Source organism: Salvelinus alpinus, chromosome 19 (assembly GCF_045679555.1).
Source record: "Salvelinus alpinus chromosome 19, SLU_Salpinus.1, whole genome shotgun sequence".
Taxonomy (NCBI): Eukaryota; Metazoa; Chordata; class Actinopteri; order Salmoniformes; family Salmonidae; genus Salvelinus; species Salvelinus alpinus.
In genome coordinates this window covers 21,479,857-21,500,987 of record NC_092104.1, presented here as the reverse complement: position 1 = coordinate 21,500,987, position 21,131 = coordinate 21,479,857, and the positions used below count along the sequence as shown (strand labels likewise).

The following is a 21,131-nucleotide window of genomic DNA, read 5'->3' as shown; positions in this document are numbered from 1 at the left end:
CAATATCAGATTTGTATAAAACTTACTGTGAAGTAAAATCACAAGTCCTCATCATAGTAGTACATTTGAGTACATAAAATACCTTTTGTTTCTACTTTCCAGACGTATTGCACATTTCCCTAACAGTTTTTTTCAATCACTTTGGCACATTTTTCAGATGTACAGTATTCAAGTAAAACAACTCTAAGGTGATAACACTTGTAATGTCCCTATCTTATGTTCAGAACTTTTAATTGTGCACACATCTTTCACCCCTGAGTCATTCATGTAAAATCAAAGTTTTCCGTGAAATATCATGAGCACATTTTGTTTAGTCACCAATACACCAGATAATGATAGGCTCACCATTTAGTCATTTTAACTACCATTTAATACAATAGCAAAAGATTAAAGATACACATTTCAAATCTGTTCTTTTTAAAGTGCTGAATGGAAAGAATAGTAGGTGGTAAATATCATTTTCCATACAGTATTTGACTATAACTTGACTTAAAAAAAAAAAAGTGTCCAATGGCAGGTTGTGAGCAAGTTGAGAAATATGTCAGCCTTACAGTTTTATTGTCCTTATACAGTACATACATAAGACACAATCAGAAGTAGGGGTATTGTAAAGCAGTTGACTACTGTAAAAACTTAGCAAGGTGTTGTATACCTTTTATATGCAACATTGTACAAGATCACCTTTTCTATGTGACTTGTCAACTGATACAGTATCGCCTGTCTCTGCTTGAAATTCATCAGCTTACAGTGTATCAATGAAATTCAGATAATGAATGGAATATATTGTTATATACAACCCAGGTATTTCAGCATTGCCTTGTACACTACACTATACTGTTTATTTTAATCGCTATGGTACTATTTTCACAACTATGTGGTGAATTTTCAAAACTCTTAGTACAGAACTCCAAACTGGTAACACTTGTAACGCAGACAGTTTTACATTCAAAACCTTTCATTGTGCATCCATTTTGTTTGTAGACATTTACGTAGACGTTTACTGTAAACTATAATAAGTACATTGGTTTAATCACCAAAACATCCTGCTGTTTTGAATCGTTCCATTTAATGTAATTACAGCCATTCAGCAGCCCTGTACACAACACCTTAGCAAAACCCAAGCTTATTTTATGGCAATAGAGCTCCCTCTCACCTCTCGTGGCTGGTTTTGAAGGTATTTCCCGACATCTTCAGGACGTCCAATTTCGACGTCAATCTGGAACGATCTCCTTGTTCTGAAGAAAGCCTGTATGTATTTTCAAACACTACAAAAGTAAGTCGTCTTGATTTAGCTGTGAGGAAATGCATGAGAGCATTTCTACATTAAGTCATTAATCATTCTGAATTTGATACAGAGAAGTAGAGGCTACATCTGACAACTTCTCTGTTTTGTCCTTCACTGAAATGGAAGCTGTAGCTTGATCTTATTGGATTTAATTTGGTGTATGTTCTTGTGTGGCCTTCTCTGTGTGTGTGTTTGTTTGTTTGTTTGTTTGTGTGTTTTGTTTATGTAGCCTTGTGTGTGTGTGTGTGTGTGTGTGTGTGTGTGTGTGTGTGTGTGTGTGTGTGTGTGTGTGTGTGTGTGTGTGTGTGTGTGTGTGTGTGTGTGTGTGTGTGTGTGTGTGTGTGTGTGTGTGTGTGTGGAGGAGGAGGAGGGGCTATGGATTGGCTATTCCCCGGTCATTCCCCAGTGGGTATTTCTGGCTGAGGAGCTGTAGTGTGGTCAAAGCAGACTGAGTCAGAGTTTGTTGTGGCAGGCAGACAGGCAGTTCTAAAGGGCTAGTCTGTGTGCTATGGATTTCATGGAGGTGTTTTTTGTCTCTCTTGGCACTGCAGTCATTGTATTTTATGGAGTGAAAATGGTCCGCTTCGCTAAGATGTTTCATCCCAGAGTGTGGTTCCCGCAGCCAGAGTCCTTCTTTACATCCATGGGAGAGTGGGCAGGTGAGCTCTGAGTGTGTGTTTATGTGTGTGTGTTGACATGTTTAACTATACTTGTGGGGACTGTTTGTGTGTGTGTGTGTGTGTGTGTGTGTGTGTGTGTGTGTGTGTGTGTGTGTGTGTGTGTGTGTGTGTGTGTGTGTGTGTGTGTGTGTGTGTGTGTGTGTGTGTGTGTGTGTGTGTGTGTGTGTGTGTGTGTGTGTGTGTGTTCACTGAATATTGCCATTGGAGGCGAAAATAAGTTATTGTATAAGTAAGTCATTTGGAAGGATCATCTGGAAGTAATGTCTCATGAAGTGGTTAAACATTTATATGAAAATGTTATACTTGAATGCCTTTCCCTGTAACACCTTGTGGCATCAAACCTCTGACTAGCTGGCTCTAAGGTATTGCACTGGATGTAAAGAAGTGTGGCATCTTGTGGTCACAGTGTGATCTCACTGTGCAAATTATACTGAAGGACAACGAGTTCCATCTGGACCCAGATTAAACCCATTAATTTTTCCCCCAGATCTTTAAATGTCTGGGTGCCTGGGGAACACTCTGTAAGGTCATTCACAGCCCAGTGGTTCACTTAAGGAGATTTTAAAGGGGCAATCAGCAGTTGCTGTATCAATTTTTGGACTTATATTATAAATTAATAATATGCACCCATTGATTCTTGAAGAATATAACTTCTAAATGCCTCATGAGTTCAGTTCAACGGTCAAACCCCATCAGAACCTAAAATATATGCTTTTTATAATCCAACGTTTGTAAACAAAGTAAACGTAAACAAACACTATATAGCCTCAAAACATGGTTAAAGCTAAAATGTTGATATCATGGATGGTCAGTCCTTGCATCCATAGCTCTGTCTATGAATTTGAGAGTGGTTACATTTCTCCAGCTGTAAGGTCAGCTGTAAGGTGTAAGGTTTCTTCACTGTTTTATTTGGCGCATGTGACTAATAAAATTTGATTTGATTTGATTTTGATTTGTTCCATCAGCTTATTACTGAAACAGGGGGCGGGGATTACGCTTTGTTGTTGTTTCTACTGCTGATTGTCCCTTTAAAGAATAGAGGGGAGTTTTGGTGAGTGAATTAAAGTTGTTTTTAACACAACTATCAATGTCATGCCATAACTATCAATGTTATGCCATAACTATCAATGTCATGACACAGGTATCAACGCCATTTTAATGTCACATTGATGTCATGTTGACACATTGTATTATCTGGTAATATTATTGGACTGGCTGACATCATTGATAGTCCAGGAAAGGAAAGCATGATATTTGAACACTGTTTCCATGCTTCACACCTAAACTAAGTGTATATAATGTATGGGTATTTTGCTTTCTTAGACCCCATAGCCCTCAAACTCAACTCTGGACCTCAAAGCAGTTCCACTGCAAATCAGGGACTGATTTAGAACTGAGTTACAGTGACTTGCAAAAGTATTCACACCCTTGGCATTTTTCCTATTTTGTTGCCTTACGAACTGGAAATAAAACAGATTTTTGGGGGGTTTGTATCATTTGATTTACACAACATGCATACCACTTTGAAGATGCAAAATATTTTTTTTTGTGAAACAAAGAAGAAATAACACAAAAAAACAGAAAACTTGAGCGTGCATAACTATTCACCCCCCCAAAGTCAATACTCTGTAGAACCATATTTTGCAGCAATTACAGCTGCAAGTCTCTTGGGGTATGTCTCTTTAAGCTTGGCACATCTAACCGCTAGGATTTTTACCCATTCTTTAAGGCAAAACTGCTCCAGCTCCTTCAAGTTGGATTGGTTCTGCTGGTGTACAGCAATCTTACCACAGATTCTCAATTGGATTGAGATGCCGATGGCAGCATGATGCTGCCACCACCATGCTTCACTGTGGGGATGGTGTTCTCGGGGTGATGAGAGGGGTTGGTTTTGCACCAGACAGAGTTTTCGTTGATGGCCAAAAAGCTCAATTTTAGTCTCATCTGACCAGAGTACCTTCTTCCATATGTTTGGGGGAGTCTCCCACATGCCTTTTGGCAAACACTAAACGTGTTTGCTTGTTTTTCTCTTTAAGCAATGGCTTTTTTCTTGCCACTCTTTCCTAGAGCCCAGCTCTGTGGAGTGTACAGCTTAAAGTGGTCCTATGGACAGATACTACAATCTCCGCTGTGGGGCTTTGCATCTCCTTCAGGGTTATCTTTGGTCTCTTTGTTACCTCTCTGATTAATGCCCTCCTTGCCTGGTCTGTGAGTTTTGGAGGGCGGCCCTCTCCTGGCAGGTTTGTTATGGTGCCATATTCTTTCAATTTTTAAATAATGGATTTAATGGTGCTCCGTGGGATGTTCAAAGTTTCGGATATATTTTTTTATAACCCAACCCTGGTACTTCTCCACAACTTCGTCCTTGACCTGTTTGGAGAGCTCCTTGGTCTTCATTGTGTCACTTGCCTGGTGGTGCCCCTTGCTTAGTGGTGTTGCAGACTCTGGGGCCTTTCACAACAGGTGTATATATACTGAGATCATCTGACAGATCCTGTGACACTTAGATTGCACACAGGAGGACTTTATTTAACTAATTATGTGACTTCTGAAGGTAATTGGTTGCACTCGATCTTATGTAGGGGTTTCATAGCAAAGGGGGTGAATACATATGCAAGCACCACTTTTCCTTTTAGACTTACATAGTCAGTCTTACAGTGCATTCAGAACGTTTTCACACCCTTTCAATTTTTCAACATTTTGTTGTGTTACAAAGTGGGATTAAAATGGATTTCATTGTAATTTTTTGTCAACAATCTACACAAACTACTCTGTAATGTCAAAGTGGAAGAAAAAATCTAACATTTGTAAAAATAAATATTAATAATAAAACACTATCTTGATTAGATAAGTGTTCAACCCTGTGAGTCAATACATGTTAGAATAACATTTGGCAGAGATTACAGCTGTGAGTTTTTCTGGGTAAATCTCTAAGAGTTTTGCACACCTGGATTGTACAATATTTAACATTATTATTTTTTTAATTCTTCATGCTCTGTCAGGTTGGTTGTTGATCATTGCTTGACAGCCATTTTCAAGTCTTGCCATATATTTCAAGCGTACAGTGGTACTTAGTGATGTGTTGTGTTGTATTTCCCCAAACATAACGCTTAATTTAAAAGTTAATTTCTTTGCCACATGTTTTGCAGTATTACTTTAGTGCATGTTTTTTAATATGTGTAGTCTGTACAGGCTTCCTTCTTTTCACTCTGTCAATTAGGTTTGTATTGTGGAGTAATTGTACACTCTCCTCAAACAATAGCATGGTAATCGTTCACTGTAATAGCTACTGTAAATTGGACAGTGAAGTTAGATTAACAAGAATTTAAGCTTTCTGCCCATATCTGACACAGTTGAAGTCGGAATTTTACATACACTTAGGTTGGAGTCATTAAAACTCGTTTTTCAACCACTCCACAAATTTCTTGTTAACAAACTATAGTTTTGGCAAGTCAGTTAGGACATCTTCTTTGTCCATGACACAAGTAATTTTTCCAACATTTGTTTATAGACAGATTATTTCTCATATAACTGTATCACAATTCCAGTGGGTCAAAAGTTTACATACACTAAGTTGACTGTGCCTTTAAATAGCTTGAAAATTCCAGAAAATGATATCATGGCTTTCGAAGCTTCTGATAGGCTAATTGACATAATTTGAGTCAATTGGAGGTGTACCTGTGGATGTATTTCAAGGCCTACATTCAAAATCAGTGCCTATTTGCTTGACATCATGGGAAAATCAAAAGAAATCAGCTAAGACCTCATAAAAAAAATTGTAGACCTCCACAAGTCTGCTTCATCCTTGGGAGCAATTTCCAAACACCTGAAGGTACCACGTTCATCTGTACAAACAATAGTACGAAAGTATAAACACCATGGGACCACGCAGCCGTCATATCACTCAGGAAGGAGACTCGTGTCACGCCCTGACCATGTTTATTCTCTATGTTGGTTAGGTCGGGGTGTGATTATGGGTGGGTTATCTAGGGGAATTATATGTCTATGTTGGCCTGGTATGGTTCCCAATCAGAGGCAGCTGTTTATTGTTGTCTCTGATTGGGGATCAAATTTAGGTAGCCATTTCCCCATTGTGCTTTTTGGGATCTTGTCTAGGTATAGTTGCCTGTGAGCACTACGCTGAGCTTCACGTTTCGTTTGTTCACTTTATTGTTTTTGTTCTTTAAGTTTCTCTTCCAAATAATAGGGTAGGAAACATACCACGCTGCATCTTGGTCCACTCCTTATAACAATCGTGACAACTCCTTCTGTCTCCTAGAGATGAACGTACTTTGCTGTTGTTCTGGGATTGATTTACACTTTTCGCACCAAAGACCTTGTGAAGATGCTGAAGGAAACAGGTACAAAAGTATCTATATCCAAAGTAAAATGAGTCCTATATCAACATAACCTGAAAGGCCGCTCAGCAAAGAAGAGGCCACTGCTCCAAAACCGCCATAAAAAAGCCAGACTACGGTTTGTAATTGCACATGGGGACAAAGATGATACTTTTTGGAGAATCATTCTCTGGTCAGATGAAACAAAAATAGAACTGTTTGGCCATAATGACCATCATTATGTTTGGAGGAGAAAGGGGGAGGCTTTCAAGCCGAAGAACACCATCCCAACCATGAAGCATGGGGGTGGCAGCATCATGTTGTGGGGGTGCTTTGGTGCAGGAGGGACTGGTGCACTTCACAAAATAGATGGCATCATGAGGGAAGAAAATGATGTGGATATTTTGAAGCAACATCTCAAGACATCAGTCAGGAAGTTAAAGCTTGGTCGCAAATGGGTCTTCCAAATGGACAATGACCCCAAGCATACTTCCAAAGTAGTGGCAAAATGGCTTAAGGACAACAAAGTCAAGGTATTGGTGTGGCCATCACAAAGCCCTGACCTCATCCTATAGAAGATTTGTGGGCAGAACTGAAATAGCGGGTGCGAACAAGGAGGCCTACAAACCTGACTCAGTTACATCAGCTCTGTCAGGAGGAAGGGGCCAAATTTCACCCAACTTATTGTGAGAAGCTTGTGGAAGGCTACCCGAAGCGTTTGACCCAAGTTAAACAATTGAAAGGCAATGCTACCAAATACTAATTGAGTGTATGTAAACTTCTGACCAACTGGGAATGTGATGAAAGAAATAAAAGCTGAAATAAATCATTCTCTCTACTATTATTCTGACATTTCACATTCTTTAAATAAAGTGGTGATCCTAACTGACCTAAAACAGGGACTTTTTACTAGGATTAAATGTCAGGAATTGTGAAAAACTGAGTTTAAATGTATTTGGCTAAGGTGTATGTAAACTTCCAACTTCAACTGTAGATGAGATCATTTTAAAATGATGTTAAACACCAAAATCATGTTAAACACTATTGCACACAGTGAGTCAATGAAACGTATTATGTGACTTGTTAAGCAAATTTTTACTACTGAATTTATTTAGGCTTGTCATAACAAAAGGCTTGTATACTTATTGATTCAAGATATTTCAGCTTTCATTTTTGATTGATTTTGAAAAACATAATTTCACTTTGTCATCATGGGTATTGTGTGTAGGCCAGTGATCTAAATGTAATCAATTTTAAAAAATCAGACTGTAACACAACAAAATGTGGAAAGGATGTGAATACTTTCTGAAGGCAGTGTATATAGTCAGACTTATATAGTCAGACTTATATAGTCAGACTTATATAGTCAGACTTATCAGGCCCTCTATGGGAGTGGCTGAAAGTCTCCGAGGCAGTTTCCTAAAAGATCATATACTGACTGACCTAACATTATACAACACGGTATGGGACACTGAGAGCTACGCAATCAAAATACATACACGCCCACACACAAACTGAAACACACAGGGACACACACAACTAGTCCTGTGGTCCTGAGGGAGCAGTCAACTGGTGTTACTGGGTCCTCTTCTCCTCCTTTGAGTGTGTTCTGCCTCCCACAGTGCTATAAACTGTGGTGTTCTCTTTCCCCATAAAGGACCAACAATACGTAGCCTGACCACCTCCCTTTTCCCAAGCTCTGCTTCTATTCAATTCCAATCCAGCGCAGGGGGGAAAAAAGCAATTAGAACAGTATGTTCTGGAGCGTATTATCCTCTTCCTTCCCCTTAACCTGGAAGAGTCTCTCAAGCTCATTTGAAATCAAATGAACATACGTTTGTTTTCTCTTTCTCTGTTTCCTTTAACTATCAAGCCTTTTTGAGTGTTCGTGACATGTTTGGTTAGAGTGTGTGCGTGTGTGTTTGTGTAGCCTTCTGTCTGTGTCTGTGTGTATGCGTGTGTTTGTGTAGCCTTCAGTGTGTGTCTTTGTGTTGTGTGTGTTTGTGTAGCCTTCAGTGTGTGTCTTTGTGTTGTGTGTGTTTGTGTTTGTGTAGCCTTCAGTGTGTGTCTTTGTGTTGTTTGTGTTTGTGTAGCCTTCAGTGTCCCATACCGTGTTGTTTCTAATTCTTCCTCTGTGGGAAGTTTCTGGTGCGTCAAGATGTGCTTTGTGTCTGTTCTTGCTTCATCTCTCTGCCCTGAAGCAATTCAGGAGAAGACAGGAGTCAAGAGGAGGAAAACAGACAGTCTGACATTGTACATTCAGAGGAGACTGGATATACTTCAGCTAGCTACTGAGGGAGAAAGACACGCAGGCTAGCTTGGACAGCCCTAAGACCACTCAGTTCCGTTAAGATACTGCTGCCTTTGTTATATTAAGGTCAATAACCAATGCTCCCTTAACATCCCTCCCTTCCCCTCAGAGTGGAACATACCAGGGCTTCTTTGGTAGAGTTTGGTTCGAAGGTTCTCGATGGCTGGAGTTGTTATTCTGAACTTTTATGTTCACTATCACTGTATGTGTGTGTTCCCAAGCATATACAATTAGTGAATTGCATTAGTCAAACACAAACAACAAGATTCTTCTGCCCTGTTGGTTTACCAAGGCATGGTGAAGACAAACATTTTTAGTTTTTGTTCGCTCTTCAAGCCAGGCACTGCCTCATGGTCAGAAAGTATGGATGAGTTTGTTACTGGGACCACAGAGAAATAAACACTGGACTGCAAATACCGCAGCAATATTGAAAACTCTCCAAATTAATTCTGCAGTTTATGAAAGTAATGTATCTCTTTTGCTAGCATGACACTGTATAAAAATGAATAGTCCAAATCTGAAATTGTAGTGTTTTGCTTAGTTGCCCAATACAATTCACCCTGAATTCTATCTGGAGTTAGTTCTACTTAAGTGATAATGCCTGAGAAGCTGGCAAAACTTAGTCTCGGGCCGGCAAACCGTGCCAATATATTCACCAAACACCGGCTTCGAGGGCATTATCACATTTATACAACGGGTTACCAATATTTTGATTATTTTATCCATACTATTTAATATTTCCAAATATATATATTTCCGACACAAATCTAGGGTTGCTACCCAAGCCAGCTGGTCGTTTGTTCTATCGGTTCGGTTGCCAGAGATGCGACCCAGTTGTTCAATCTTTTTGTTCTTTACCTATGGACGCAACCCAGACGTTCATTCTAAATGTTCCATTGCCATACTGGCTGACAACGTTCTTATCCCTTGCTTGGTAGATAGCCAACTATGGCTAATTTACAGACACGTCAAACAGTGCTGCCAGAATAATATTTTAAGCTGTTTTCTAGTGACATTTTTTTGGATACATCCATAACAATGCGCTAATGAAGCACGATTTCGCCTGTGCTCTCTCATTAGGACACTGTTGTTCAGAGGAACAAGCCAACAACACAGCTAACACAATAACCTCATACTGAAGCTGGAAAGACTGCAAACTAGCTACACTTCGTTTCGTTTGACCTTTTTTCAATTGACATTTCTTTGTAAATATCCAGAAAAATGATGCCAGCTGATTCATGATTTCGACTGGCTGAGAAACTCTGCCTGCCTCTCTCTTTCTCGTCCCAACCCCGACATGTTCATTACTATGGGACAGCTGGAGATCGAATTTAAATATTGAAACAATGTTTTATTAAGTGTCAGAGAGACAGAAAGCAAAACTAAATGTTAGTCGAAAAGAAATGTGAGATAATGTCTAGATTTTTTTTATAGTGGAGATCAAGTTTATAAGGTGCCTGGCTGGGCTGATAAGACAGTGGATTGCGCAGTCAGATGGAACAGAGTAAATAGGCATTTAACGTTGTAGATTTACCCGGTGGTAACTTGTGGAATAGGCACCAGCTGGAATGCAGTTTTAACCAATCAGCATTCAGGATTAGACCCACCCATTGTATAATGTCAAACATCTGACAGTGTATAAAACACACACAGTTCTAGAATGAGGACATACTGCGTGTGTGTGCGTGAACAGAAATCAGACTCATCAGGACAAAGGTCAAATTAAACACACAGAGACTGATCTCCTGTTGGTTCTCTGTCCTTGCGGTCCTTTTATCAGAACTGAGGAACACACTGTATGTATATGAGTACACTGTGTCAGGACAAGATAGCATATGCAAACAAACACAGAAGAAAATTCCTATTTTTATTGTCTGCAGGAGAGGAGAGGGAAGAGGAAAGGGAAGTTCTAAGTGGAGCAGTACACCCATGCTGTGGTGAATGAAGCCTGTAGTGGTGGGAAATGTTACTGCCTGGTTACTTCTATCAGCTATGTGGAAAGAGATTTTCCAGTCACATCCTATCCCATCTTCCTCTGTTGCAGTGGTCACTGGTGGGTCAGACGGAATAGGGAGGGCATATGCCTTTGAAGTAAGTTCCCATTGTTGTTTCTGAATATGCCTGTGACATCCCACCTGTCCATCACTATCTCCTACGGTTCAATGCTACCTGTCTTACCATCACTAACTCCTGTGGTTCAACCCTACCTGTCTGTCCATCACTAACTCCTGTGGTTCAACCCTACCTGTCGTTCCATCACTAACTCTTGTGGTTCAACCCTACCTGTCTGTCCATCACTAACTCCTGTGGTTCAACCCTACCTGTCGTTCCATCACTAACTCCTGTGGTTCAACCCTACCTGTCGTTCCATCACTAACTCCTGTGGTTCAACCCTACCTGTCTGTCCATCACTAACTCCTGTGGTTCAACCCTACCTGTCATTCCATCACTAACTCCTGTGGTTCAACCCTACCTGTCTGTCCATCACTAACTCCTGTGGTTCAACCCTACCTGTCTGTCCATCACTAACTCCTGTGGTTCAACCCTACCTGTCTGTCCATCACTAACTCCTGTGGTTCAACCCTACCTGACGTTCCATCACTAACTCCTGTGGTTCAATCCCACTTGTGCAGCTGGCAGGACGTGGGCTGAACGTGGTGATCCTGAGCAGAACCAAGGACAAACTGGATCGGGTGGCACTGGAGATAGGTGGGAGGAACTAACATCCTTCTTCTTCTTCTGGGATGAGCAACATTGTCATTGGGGACTGTTTAGATGTTAGGTCAATGGGATCAATAATGTATCTATTGATCTTCATTCCGTGACATTGCTCTTTCACAGAAGAAACCACGGGTCAGAAAGTGAAAGTGATCGTAGCCGACTTCACTGAGGATGACATGTACGAGTGCATTGAGGAGAAGCTGAAAGGCTTAAATATTGGTGTATTAGGTACGTGGTTTTCAGATTTTTGTAAGTGCAGTAAGTCGTGTCATTCAGTCGTATTTATTGGAAATGTTAAAAATTAGATTAAAAACGGGGTGGTTTGAGCTCTGAATGATGATTGGCTGAAAGTCATGGTATATCAGACTATATTCCACGGCTATGACAAAAAATATCTATATTTTTAAGGTTCTAATTACGTTGGTAACACGTTTTTAATAGCAATAAGGCACAATACGGGTTTGTGGTATATGGCCAATATACCACAGCTAACGGCTGTATCCAGGTACTCCGTGTTGCGTTGTGCGTTCAGAACAGCCCTAAGCCGTGGTACATTGGCCATATACCACACCTCCTCGGGACTTATTGCTTAAGTATAGTATTATAAATAAGACAAGGAGAAATAATGATCTCCAAAAATGGTCTACCTAATGCCAATGAAAGTTAACATCTTATCCAATCCACACAGTGAATAACGTGGGGATTCTACCCAGTCATATTCCCTGCAAGTTCCTGCAGACTAAAGACCTGGAACAGGTGAGAGGAGACAGACACTATTGGTTATCTATTAGCCTGACCTCGTACCTCACATGTCCTCTCACCTACATTGATGTTACCTGGTGGGAGACGGAAGACAAAGAAAGGGAAACACACTTCATTATTGTATTTGTTTTCCTTCCAGAAAATTACTAAAGTGATCAACTGCAATGTGAAAGCCTTGGTCAAGGTGGGTAGACCTACTGCTATTGAATTACATCAGGTGTTTATGCTTAAAAGGTATACCTCAGGATGTTGGCAATGACGCACTTTATCTACTTCCCCAGAGTCAGATGAACTCTTGGATACCATTTTTATGTCTCTGTGTCCTGTATGAGGGAAGTTATAGGTTGTTTCGCGGGCCAATGCTAAGTAGCGTTAGCGCAATGAGTGGAAGTCTATGGGTATCGCTTTAGGTGTCTTCTTGTTTTTAACTGACTTGTCTTATACTTTATCCCACAGATGTGCCAAATAGTCCTGCCAGGGATGGAGATGAGGTGTTTTTGGAGAGAGGTTTTCCTCAATATAATATTGAGAATTCACACTGTCAATTAATCAAAAGTCCAGTTTACTGAAATTGTCTGTTAATTGCTTGATGAACATATGTTGATGAATGTTAGGAGTAGAGCTTGAGTAGTCCTGACCAGAGCCATGTATTTGGATGTATATTCTCTTACAGAGGGAAGGGAATGATCGTGAACATCTCCTCTGGTGTGGCCAGTGTTCCTTCCCCCATATACACAATGTACTGCGCATCAAAGGCTAGTACAGATCTGCTCTGTCTTTCACTTTGAAATCGCTTCACTTAGCTTAATTTAAGTACAGGATGATCAGTAAGTTGTTGAAAAATTATTCTGATTATTTGTTACACAAACTACTAATTCCAAAGTGATTTCAACGTTTCTATGTGGCGGTCTTTGTCCAGGTGTTTGTGGAGAGGTTCTCTCAAGGTCTGCAGGCTGAATATAAAGATAAAGGAGTCATGATACAGGTGCAGTGATACATCTAAGCATCAGTGTGCATGCATCTATTTTACATTCATATGAATGGGGGAAGGGTGCTCAAATGATCCATATGTGCACTGACTGTGTACTGGGGATCTGCTATCAGAGCTGGGGTGAATTCTATAGAAATTCCGTCAGTTTAGCAGGTGAATTGAAATTCTAGCTAAATCAATCATTTAAAAAAGTACTCAAGGGAAATAAATGGCACTTTTCAATTGGAAGTTGAATTCACTTCCCCACTTGACTGAATTGAAATGGAACTGACCTCTGACTTTGTCTGCTCTATTTGTCTGATTTACTCTATTTATCTTTCCTGTATCTCTGTGTCACAGGCAGTGGCTCCATTTGGCGTGTCCACCCCCATGACGGGCTACCAGAAGCCCAACATGGTGACCCTGACAGCGGAGGACTTTGTCAGGTCGTCCCTGGAGTACCTCCTAGCCGGGGACAAGACCTACGGCAGCATCTGTCACACAGTACTGGTAAAACACATGAGAACATTTACAGATTTGGAAAGGAGAAGTATTTACAGTGTATAGTCAGAGCCATCACTGAAACCATGCCACTTGCCTCTCTCCCTCCTACAGGGTTGGATGGTAAAGACTGTTCCCAAGCAGATCCTCCATAGTGAGAGCATGCAGGACAGTCTACTGGAATATGTGAAGAAAAGACTGGGGAAATAGGTGATAGATCACTTGCAACACATACACTATTTTATCATCATATACTGTGCTTTCAGAAAGTATTCACACCCCTTGACTTTTTCCACATTTTGTTGTGTTACGGCCTGAAATTGATTAAATTGAGATTGTGTAAATGGCCCATAATGTTTTTAGACATTTTTACAAATGAATAAAAATTAAAAGCTGAAATTTCTTGAGTCAATAGGTATTCAACCCCTTTGTTATGGCAAGCCTAAATAAGTTCAGGAGTAAAAATGTCCTTAACAAGTCACATAAGTTGCATGGACAAACTCTGTGCTCAATAATAGTGTTTAACATGATTTTTGAATAACTACCCCATCTCTGTACCCCACACATACAATTGTCTGTAAGGTTCGGTTGAGCAGTGAATTTCAAAACACAGATTCAACCACAAAGACCAGGGAGGCTTTCCAATGCCTCGCAAAGAAGGGCACCTATTGTCGATGGGTAAAAATAAGAAAGCAGATATTGAATATCCCTTTGAGCATGCTGAAGTTATTAATTACACTTTGTCACTTCAAATTAAAACTTCTTAGGGCTAGGCACCTTTTTTCTCAATTTCCACTGAATGACCACTGAATGACGTGCACAAAGTAAACTGCCTGTTGCTCAGGCCCTGAAGCCAGGATATGCATATAATTGGTACCATTGGAAAGAAAACACTTTGAAGTTTGTAGAAATGTAAAAAATAATGTAGGAGAATACAACACAATAGATATGGTAGGAGAAAATCCAAAGAAAAACCAACCAGAAATGTCTTTGTTTTGAGAGACCATCCTCTTAGAATGGCAAGTACGAGATCATTTAGAAAATTAGCTCCCTGGATGCAATTCCTATGGCTTCCACATAGTGTCAGTAGTCTATGTTCAAGGTGTCAGGCTTGTAACTTAAAAAATGAAGAAGAAATATCAGTTTTAGTACAGGGACATAGTCTTGGAAATTCGTGTTTGCCCGCCATGAAGACAGGACGCACCTGATAAAATCGGTTTCCTATTGAACATACTTCTTTCCGTAGGAAATATTATAGTTTGATTACATTTTAGCGTATCTGAGGGGTAAATAGAAACTTATTTTGACTTATTGAAAAAAGGTTTAGGGGTAGATTTTCGGATTCCTTTCTCTGCATGTTGAACGAGTGGATTACTCAAAATGATGGAGCCAACTAAACTGACTTTTTGGGATATAAAGAAGGATTTTATCTAACAAAACGACACTACATGTTATAGCTGGGACCCTTTGGATGACAAATCAGAGGAAGATTTTCAGAAAGTAAGTGAATATTTATTCGCTATTTGTGAATTTATGAAACCTGTGCTGGTGAAAAAATATTTTGATGTGGGGCGCCATCCTCAAACAATCGCATGGCATGCTTTCGCTGTAATAGCTACTGTAAATCGGAGAGTGCAGTTAGATTAACAAGAATTGAAGCTTTCAACCGATAGAAGACACATATGTACCTAAATGTTTAATATCCATGATTTTTATGATTATTTATTTGAAGTGCGCGCCCTCCAGTTTCACTGGAAGTTGTGCCGCTAGCGGGATGCCTAGCCCCTTACACCCAGTCACTGCAAAGATACAGGTGTCCTTTGTAACTTAGTTGCCGGAGAGGAAGGAAACCAATCAGGGTATTCACCATGAGGCCACTGGTGACTTTAAAACAGTTAGAGTTTAATGGCTGTGATTGGAGAAAACTGAGGATGGACCAACCACATTGCAGTTACTCCACAATACTGACAGAGTGAAAATAAGGAAGCCTGTATAGAATAAAAAATATTCCAAAACATGCATCCAGTATGTGCATATTTCAAGATATGGCATATGAGGGTGTGATGAGATACCCAATGGGTTCGACCGTATTTCTCTCAACAATCGTTTGGGGGAAAAAATTATTGACTGGAAATCAAATGACCATCCATCATTAAGACAGTGGATGAATCAAATGCATTAATATCTAAATACAACATAAAAAAAAACATTACAAGTACCAGAGATATTCAAATGATGAGGAATGAGATACATTATGGAGTGTGTGTGTGTGGGGGGGGGGGGCTGTGAGTGTGCACAGAGACAGTGCATAAATAAAAAGTCAATAAAGATACAAGATGAACTCAGAAAGTCCGCGTAGCCATTTTGATAGCAGATTTTACAGGTCTTCCTACTACACTGCCTGATATAGATGTCCTGGATAGCAGGGACCTCGGCCCCAGTGATGTACTGGGCTGTCTGCACGACCCTCTGTAGCGCCATGTGATCAAGGGCAGTGCTATTGCCATACCAGGCAGTGATGCAGCCAGTCAAAATGCTCTCTATGGTACAGCTGTAGAACTTTGAGGGTTTGAGGGCCAAACTTTCCTCCTGAGGGGGAAGAGCCGCCGTCACGCCTTCTTCACGACTGTGTGCGTGTGTTTGGACCATTTAAAGTCTAGTGATTTGGACACCGAGGAACTTGAAGCTCTCGACCTGCTCTACTGCAGCCCCGTTGATGTGGATGGGGGTGTGCTCGTTCCCCCTGTTTCCTGTAGTCCACGTTCAGCTCCTTGGTCTTACTGACTTTAAGGGAGAGATTGTTGCTCTGGCACCACACTACCAGGTCACTGACCTCCTCCCTGTAGGCTGACTCATCGTCGCCTTTGATCAGGCCTACCACTGTCGTGTCGTCAGCAAACTTGATGGTGTTGGAGTAGTGCGTGGCAACACAGTCGTGGGTGAACAGGGAGTACAGGAGAGGACTAAGCACACAACCCTGTGGGGCCCCTGTGTTGAGGGTCAGCGTGGCAGAGGGGATGTTGCCTACCCTCACCACATGGGGTCAGCCGGTTAGGAAGTACAGGATCCAGTTGCAAGGGAGGTGTTCAGACCCAGAATCCTAAGCTTGGTGACAAACTTAGAGGGGACAATGGTGTTGAACTCTGAGCTGTAGTCAATGAACAGAGTTCTCACATAGGTATTCCTCTTATCTAGGTGGGTGAGGAAAGTGTGGAGAGCAACTGAGATTGTTTAAGAAAAAAGTGAAGTAAAAAAAATAAGTAAAACATTTAAAAATAATTAAAAGAGCAGCATTCAAATAACTGTAGCAAGGCTATATACAGTAAGTACCGGTACAGAGTCAATATGCGGGGGCACAGGTTAGCATTTCACTGTAAGGTCTACATCTGTTGTATTTGGTGCATGTGACAAATACAATTCGATTTGAAAACTGAAACCTACTTGAAGGTAACAGTGCTCACTTTTGCCCCTAGTGGCAGGTTTCCACATCATCGCCCAACATCCTCAGAGAAAGTCCCTACGTGGAATACTGACTTGTATCACGTGTGACCTGGTTGTAAAGAACACTCCTAATAATTTTCATTGAAGAACAGAGTGAAGACGTGAGACTGGAGCCATATCTCCACTAACACACACAGTGTGTCTGTAACTCGTATCAGTGTAGTCTCATCCAGGCTGCGAGACAGACAGGATGGCGATTGAATGACCAGACAGCCAGTCTGTCTGTCTACACTCTTTAGTAAATCACTAAACATATTCATATATAAGCTTTCAAAAATATAAACCTCAACTGTGGGATGATGTGAACAACAGCTAATCAACAAGGCCACTTATAAGAATAAGAAGCAAATATAACTTTCCATCCCACTTACCGGTAGCTGATGTTGTTCCAGCTTGTCAGAGCAGGTTGACTGGCTAAGCACAGTGTGACTGGAGTGATTGGACATGATGAATTAGAGGGAGAAAGATGGGAATAGAGTCAGAGAATATACAGTAGATAGAGGAAGAAAGGGAGAGATGAGAAGGAGAGATGATAGATGTTGAGAGGGAGGAGGTTAGATTGACCGAGACCAAAATCTTCCCTCGTTCTGCATATTACTGTCGGAGTCCCTTCAAGACCGAGACAGAGAGAGAAAGAGATTGAGCTAGAGGAGGGAAACAAACAGTCTGTCACTCTCATTATCAACACACAGCAAGACACAGGGGAGACAGACAGACATACACACACATATGCACGCACTCGCAAAAGAAGGCAGGCAAGCACACACACACACACACCCACATTGTTCAGCATGTCGTGTGTGTCTCACTGATAAAGCACAGTAATGGGAGCATATTAGGATGGCTAACATTATTTCAAAGAATGTAACATGTATTGTTTTTAGTCTGTGTCACTATCTAGTGGCAGTTTATCGTCATCACAAGCGACGGCCAAACCCAGACGACACTGGGACAATTGTGCTCCACCCTATGGGACTCCCAATCACGGCCGGATGTGATACAGCCTGGAATCAAACCAGGGACTGTAGTGACGCCTCTTGCACTGAGATGCAGTGCCTTAGACCGCTGCCCAAATTGATCCAGAGATGCCCAAAGCCTAATTCCCGCACCTTGGCTCCAAAGAGGGGTAGGATAACAGTGCTAACCCTAAGCCTAAAATGGTAATACATTGTACAGCCGTGACCTTAAAGCTAGTCATAGCCCTGAGCCAAACCCTACCAAGATAACAAAATGTATCTGGGATGGACCTGGCCCTCAATGACCACCTTCTTCCGGTCCACATTTGGTATGGAATTACGGTGCTGAAGTGGCCCAGATACGGGTGCCTTAAGCCAGCCAGAGATGACCCAATGTGTAACCGCATGTCAGCCAGCAATTCAACAATGGTTCCCTAGATTAAAACCAGACATCTTCCATTAGAAAGCCTCATTTGGGACAGCAAATTCCCTGAGCCACCTTCATTGGGCCAGAGCTTCCCCTGAATTAAGTGACCTGTACACACGTGAGACATAATTAAAGCAATACAAAGAAGACATTACTAGCCTGTTCAACCTCTCTTTCGTATCGTCTGAGATTCCAAAGATTGGAAAGCTGCCGCATTCTTCCCCCTCTTCAAAGGGGGAGACACTCTAGACCCAAACTGCTACGGACCTACATCTATCCTTCCCTGCCTTTCTAAGGTCTTCAAAAGCCAAGTTAACAAACAGATCACCGACCATTTCTAATCCCACCTAACCTTCTCCGCTATGCAATCTGGCTTCCGAGCTGGTCATGGGTGCACCTCAGCCACGCTCAAGGTCCTAAACGATATAACTTCCATCAATAAGAGACAATACTGTGCAGCCGTCTTCATCAACCTGACCAAGGCTTTCGACTCTGTCAATCACCACATTCTTTTTGGCAGACTCAACAGCCTTGGTTTCTCAAATGATTGCCTCACCTGGTTCACCAACTACTTCTCTGATAGGGTTCAGTGTGTCAAATCGGAGGACCTGTTGTGCGGACCTCTGGCAGTCTCTAAAGGGGTGCCACAGGGTTCAATTCTCGGGCCGACTCTCTTCTCTGTATACATCAATGATGTCGCTCTTGCTGCTGGTGATTCTCTGATCCACCTCTACACAGACAACACCATTCTGTATACCTGTGGCCCTTCTTTGGACACTGTGCTAACTAACCTCCAGACGAGCTTCAATGCCATTCAACTGTCCTTCCATGGCCTCCAACTGCTCTTAAATGCAAGTAAAACTAAATGCATGCTCTTCAACCGATCGCTGCCCGCACCTGCCCGCCCATCCAGCATCACTACTCTGGACGGTTCTGACCAAGAATATGTGGACAACTACAAATACCTAGGTGTCTGGTTAGACTGTAAACTTTCCTTCCAGACCCACATTAAGCATCTCCAATCCAAAATGAAATCTAGAATTGGCTTCCTATTTTGCAACAAAGCATCCTTCACTCATGCTGCCAAACATACCCTCGTAAAACTGACTATCCTACCGATCCTTGACTTTGGCAATGTCATTTACAAAATAGCCTCCAACACTCTACTCAACAAATTGGATGCAGTCTATCACAGTGCCATCCGTTTTGTCACCAAAGCCCCATATACTACCCACCACTGCGACCTGTATGCTCTCGTTGGCTGGCCCTCGCTTTATAGTCATTGCCAAACCCACTGACTCCGGGTCATCTACAAGTCTTTGCTAGGTAAAACCCCGCCTTATCTCAGTTCACTGGTCACCATAGCAGCACCCACCCACAGCACGCGCTCCAGCAGTTATATGTACTTCCGGCGCCGACAGAGATGGCCGCCTTGCTTCGCGTTCCTAGGAAACTATGCAGTATTTGGTTTTTTTATGTGTTATTTCTTACATTGTTACCCCAGGTAATCTTAGGTTTTATTACATACAGTCGGTAGGAACTATTGGATATAAGAGCAACGTCAACTCACCAACATTACGACCGGGAATACGACTTTCCCGAAGCGGATCCTCTGTTTAGCCTACCACCCAGGACAATGGATCAGATCCCAGCCGGCGACCCAAAACAACTGCGCCGTAGAATGGGCAGACGGAGCGGTCTTCTGGTCAGGCTCAGTAGACGGGCACATCGCGCACCGCTCCCGAGCATACTACTCGCCAATGTCCAGTCTCTTGACAACAAGGTAGACGAAATCCGAGCAAGGGTAGCATTTCAGAGAGACATCCGAGACTGTAACGTTCTTTGTTTCACGGAAACATGGCTCACTCGAGACACGCTATCTGAGTCGGTACAGCCACCTGGTTTCTTCACGCATCGCGCTGACAGAAACAAGCGTCTCTCTGGTAAGAAGAAGGGTGGGGGTGTGTGCCTTATGATTAACGAGACGTGGTGTGATCATAACAACATACAGGAACTCAAGTCCTTTTGTTCACCTGACATAGAATTCCTCACAATCAAATGCCGACCGCATTATCTACCAAGAGAATTCTCTTCGATCATAATCACAGTCGTCGATATTCCACACCAAGCAGACACATCGACGGCCCTGAAAGAACTTCATTGGACTCTATGTAAACTGGAAACCACATATCCTGAGGCTGCATTTTTTGTAGCCGGGGATTTTAACAAGGCTAATCTGAAAACAAGGCTCCCCAAATTCTATCAGCGTATCGATTGTGCTACCAGGACTGGCAAAACCCTAGACCACTGTTATTCTAACTTCCGCAACGCATATAAGGCCCTCCCCCGCCCTCCCTTCGGAAAAGCTGACCGCGACTCCATTTTGTTGCTCCCAGCCTATAGACAGAAACTAAAACAGGAAGCACCCGCACTCAGGTCTGTTCAACGCTGGTTCGATCAATCGGATTCCACGCTTCAAGATTGCTTCGATCACGTGGACTGGGATATGTTCCGCATTGCGGCGAACAACAACATTGACGAATACGCTGATTCGGTGTGTGAGTTTATTAACAAGTGCATCGGTGATGTTGTACCCACAGAGTCTATTAAAACATTCCCCAACCAGAAACCGTGGATTGATGGCAGCATTCGCGCAAAACTGAACGCACGAACCACTGCT

At 41.9% G+C, this 21,131-nt stretch overlaps 1 protein-coding gene across 2 annotated transcripts; it reads left to right on the top strand.

The window, feature by feature from the left end:
* The first annotated feature begins 1,682 nt into the window (after positions 1-1,682).
* LOC139545125 (17-beta-hydroxysteroid dehydrogenase type 3-like) lies at positions 1,683-13,966 on the top strand. Of its 2 annotated transcripts, XM_071352541.1 has the most exons (11): positions 1,683-1,944; positions 10,658-10,704; positions 11,247-11,322; positions 11,455-11,562; positions 12,023-12,090; positions 12,236-12,280; positions 12,553-12,587; positions 12,770-12,851; positions 13,016-13,081; positions 13,427-13,576; positions 13,682-13,966. In XM_071352541.1, exons 1-11 carry the CDS (start codon positions 1,794-1,796, stop codon positions 13,775-13,777), a joined length of 924 nt encoding a protein of 307 aa, XP_071208642.1. In that variant the 5' UTR covers positions 1,683-1,793; the 3' UTR covers positions 13,778-13,966. The 2 variants fall into 2 exon arrangements, with proteins under 2 accessions (XP_071208642.1, XP_071208644.1); XM_071352543.1 differs by lacking the exons at positions 12,553-12,587; positions 12,770-12,851; positions 13,016-13,081 and having other exon boundaries at positions 1,689-1,944.
* Positions 13,967-21,131: the final 7,165 nt, after the last annotated feature.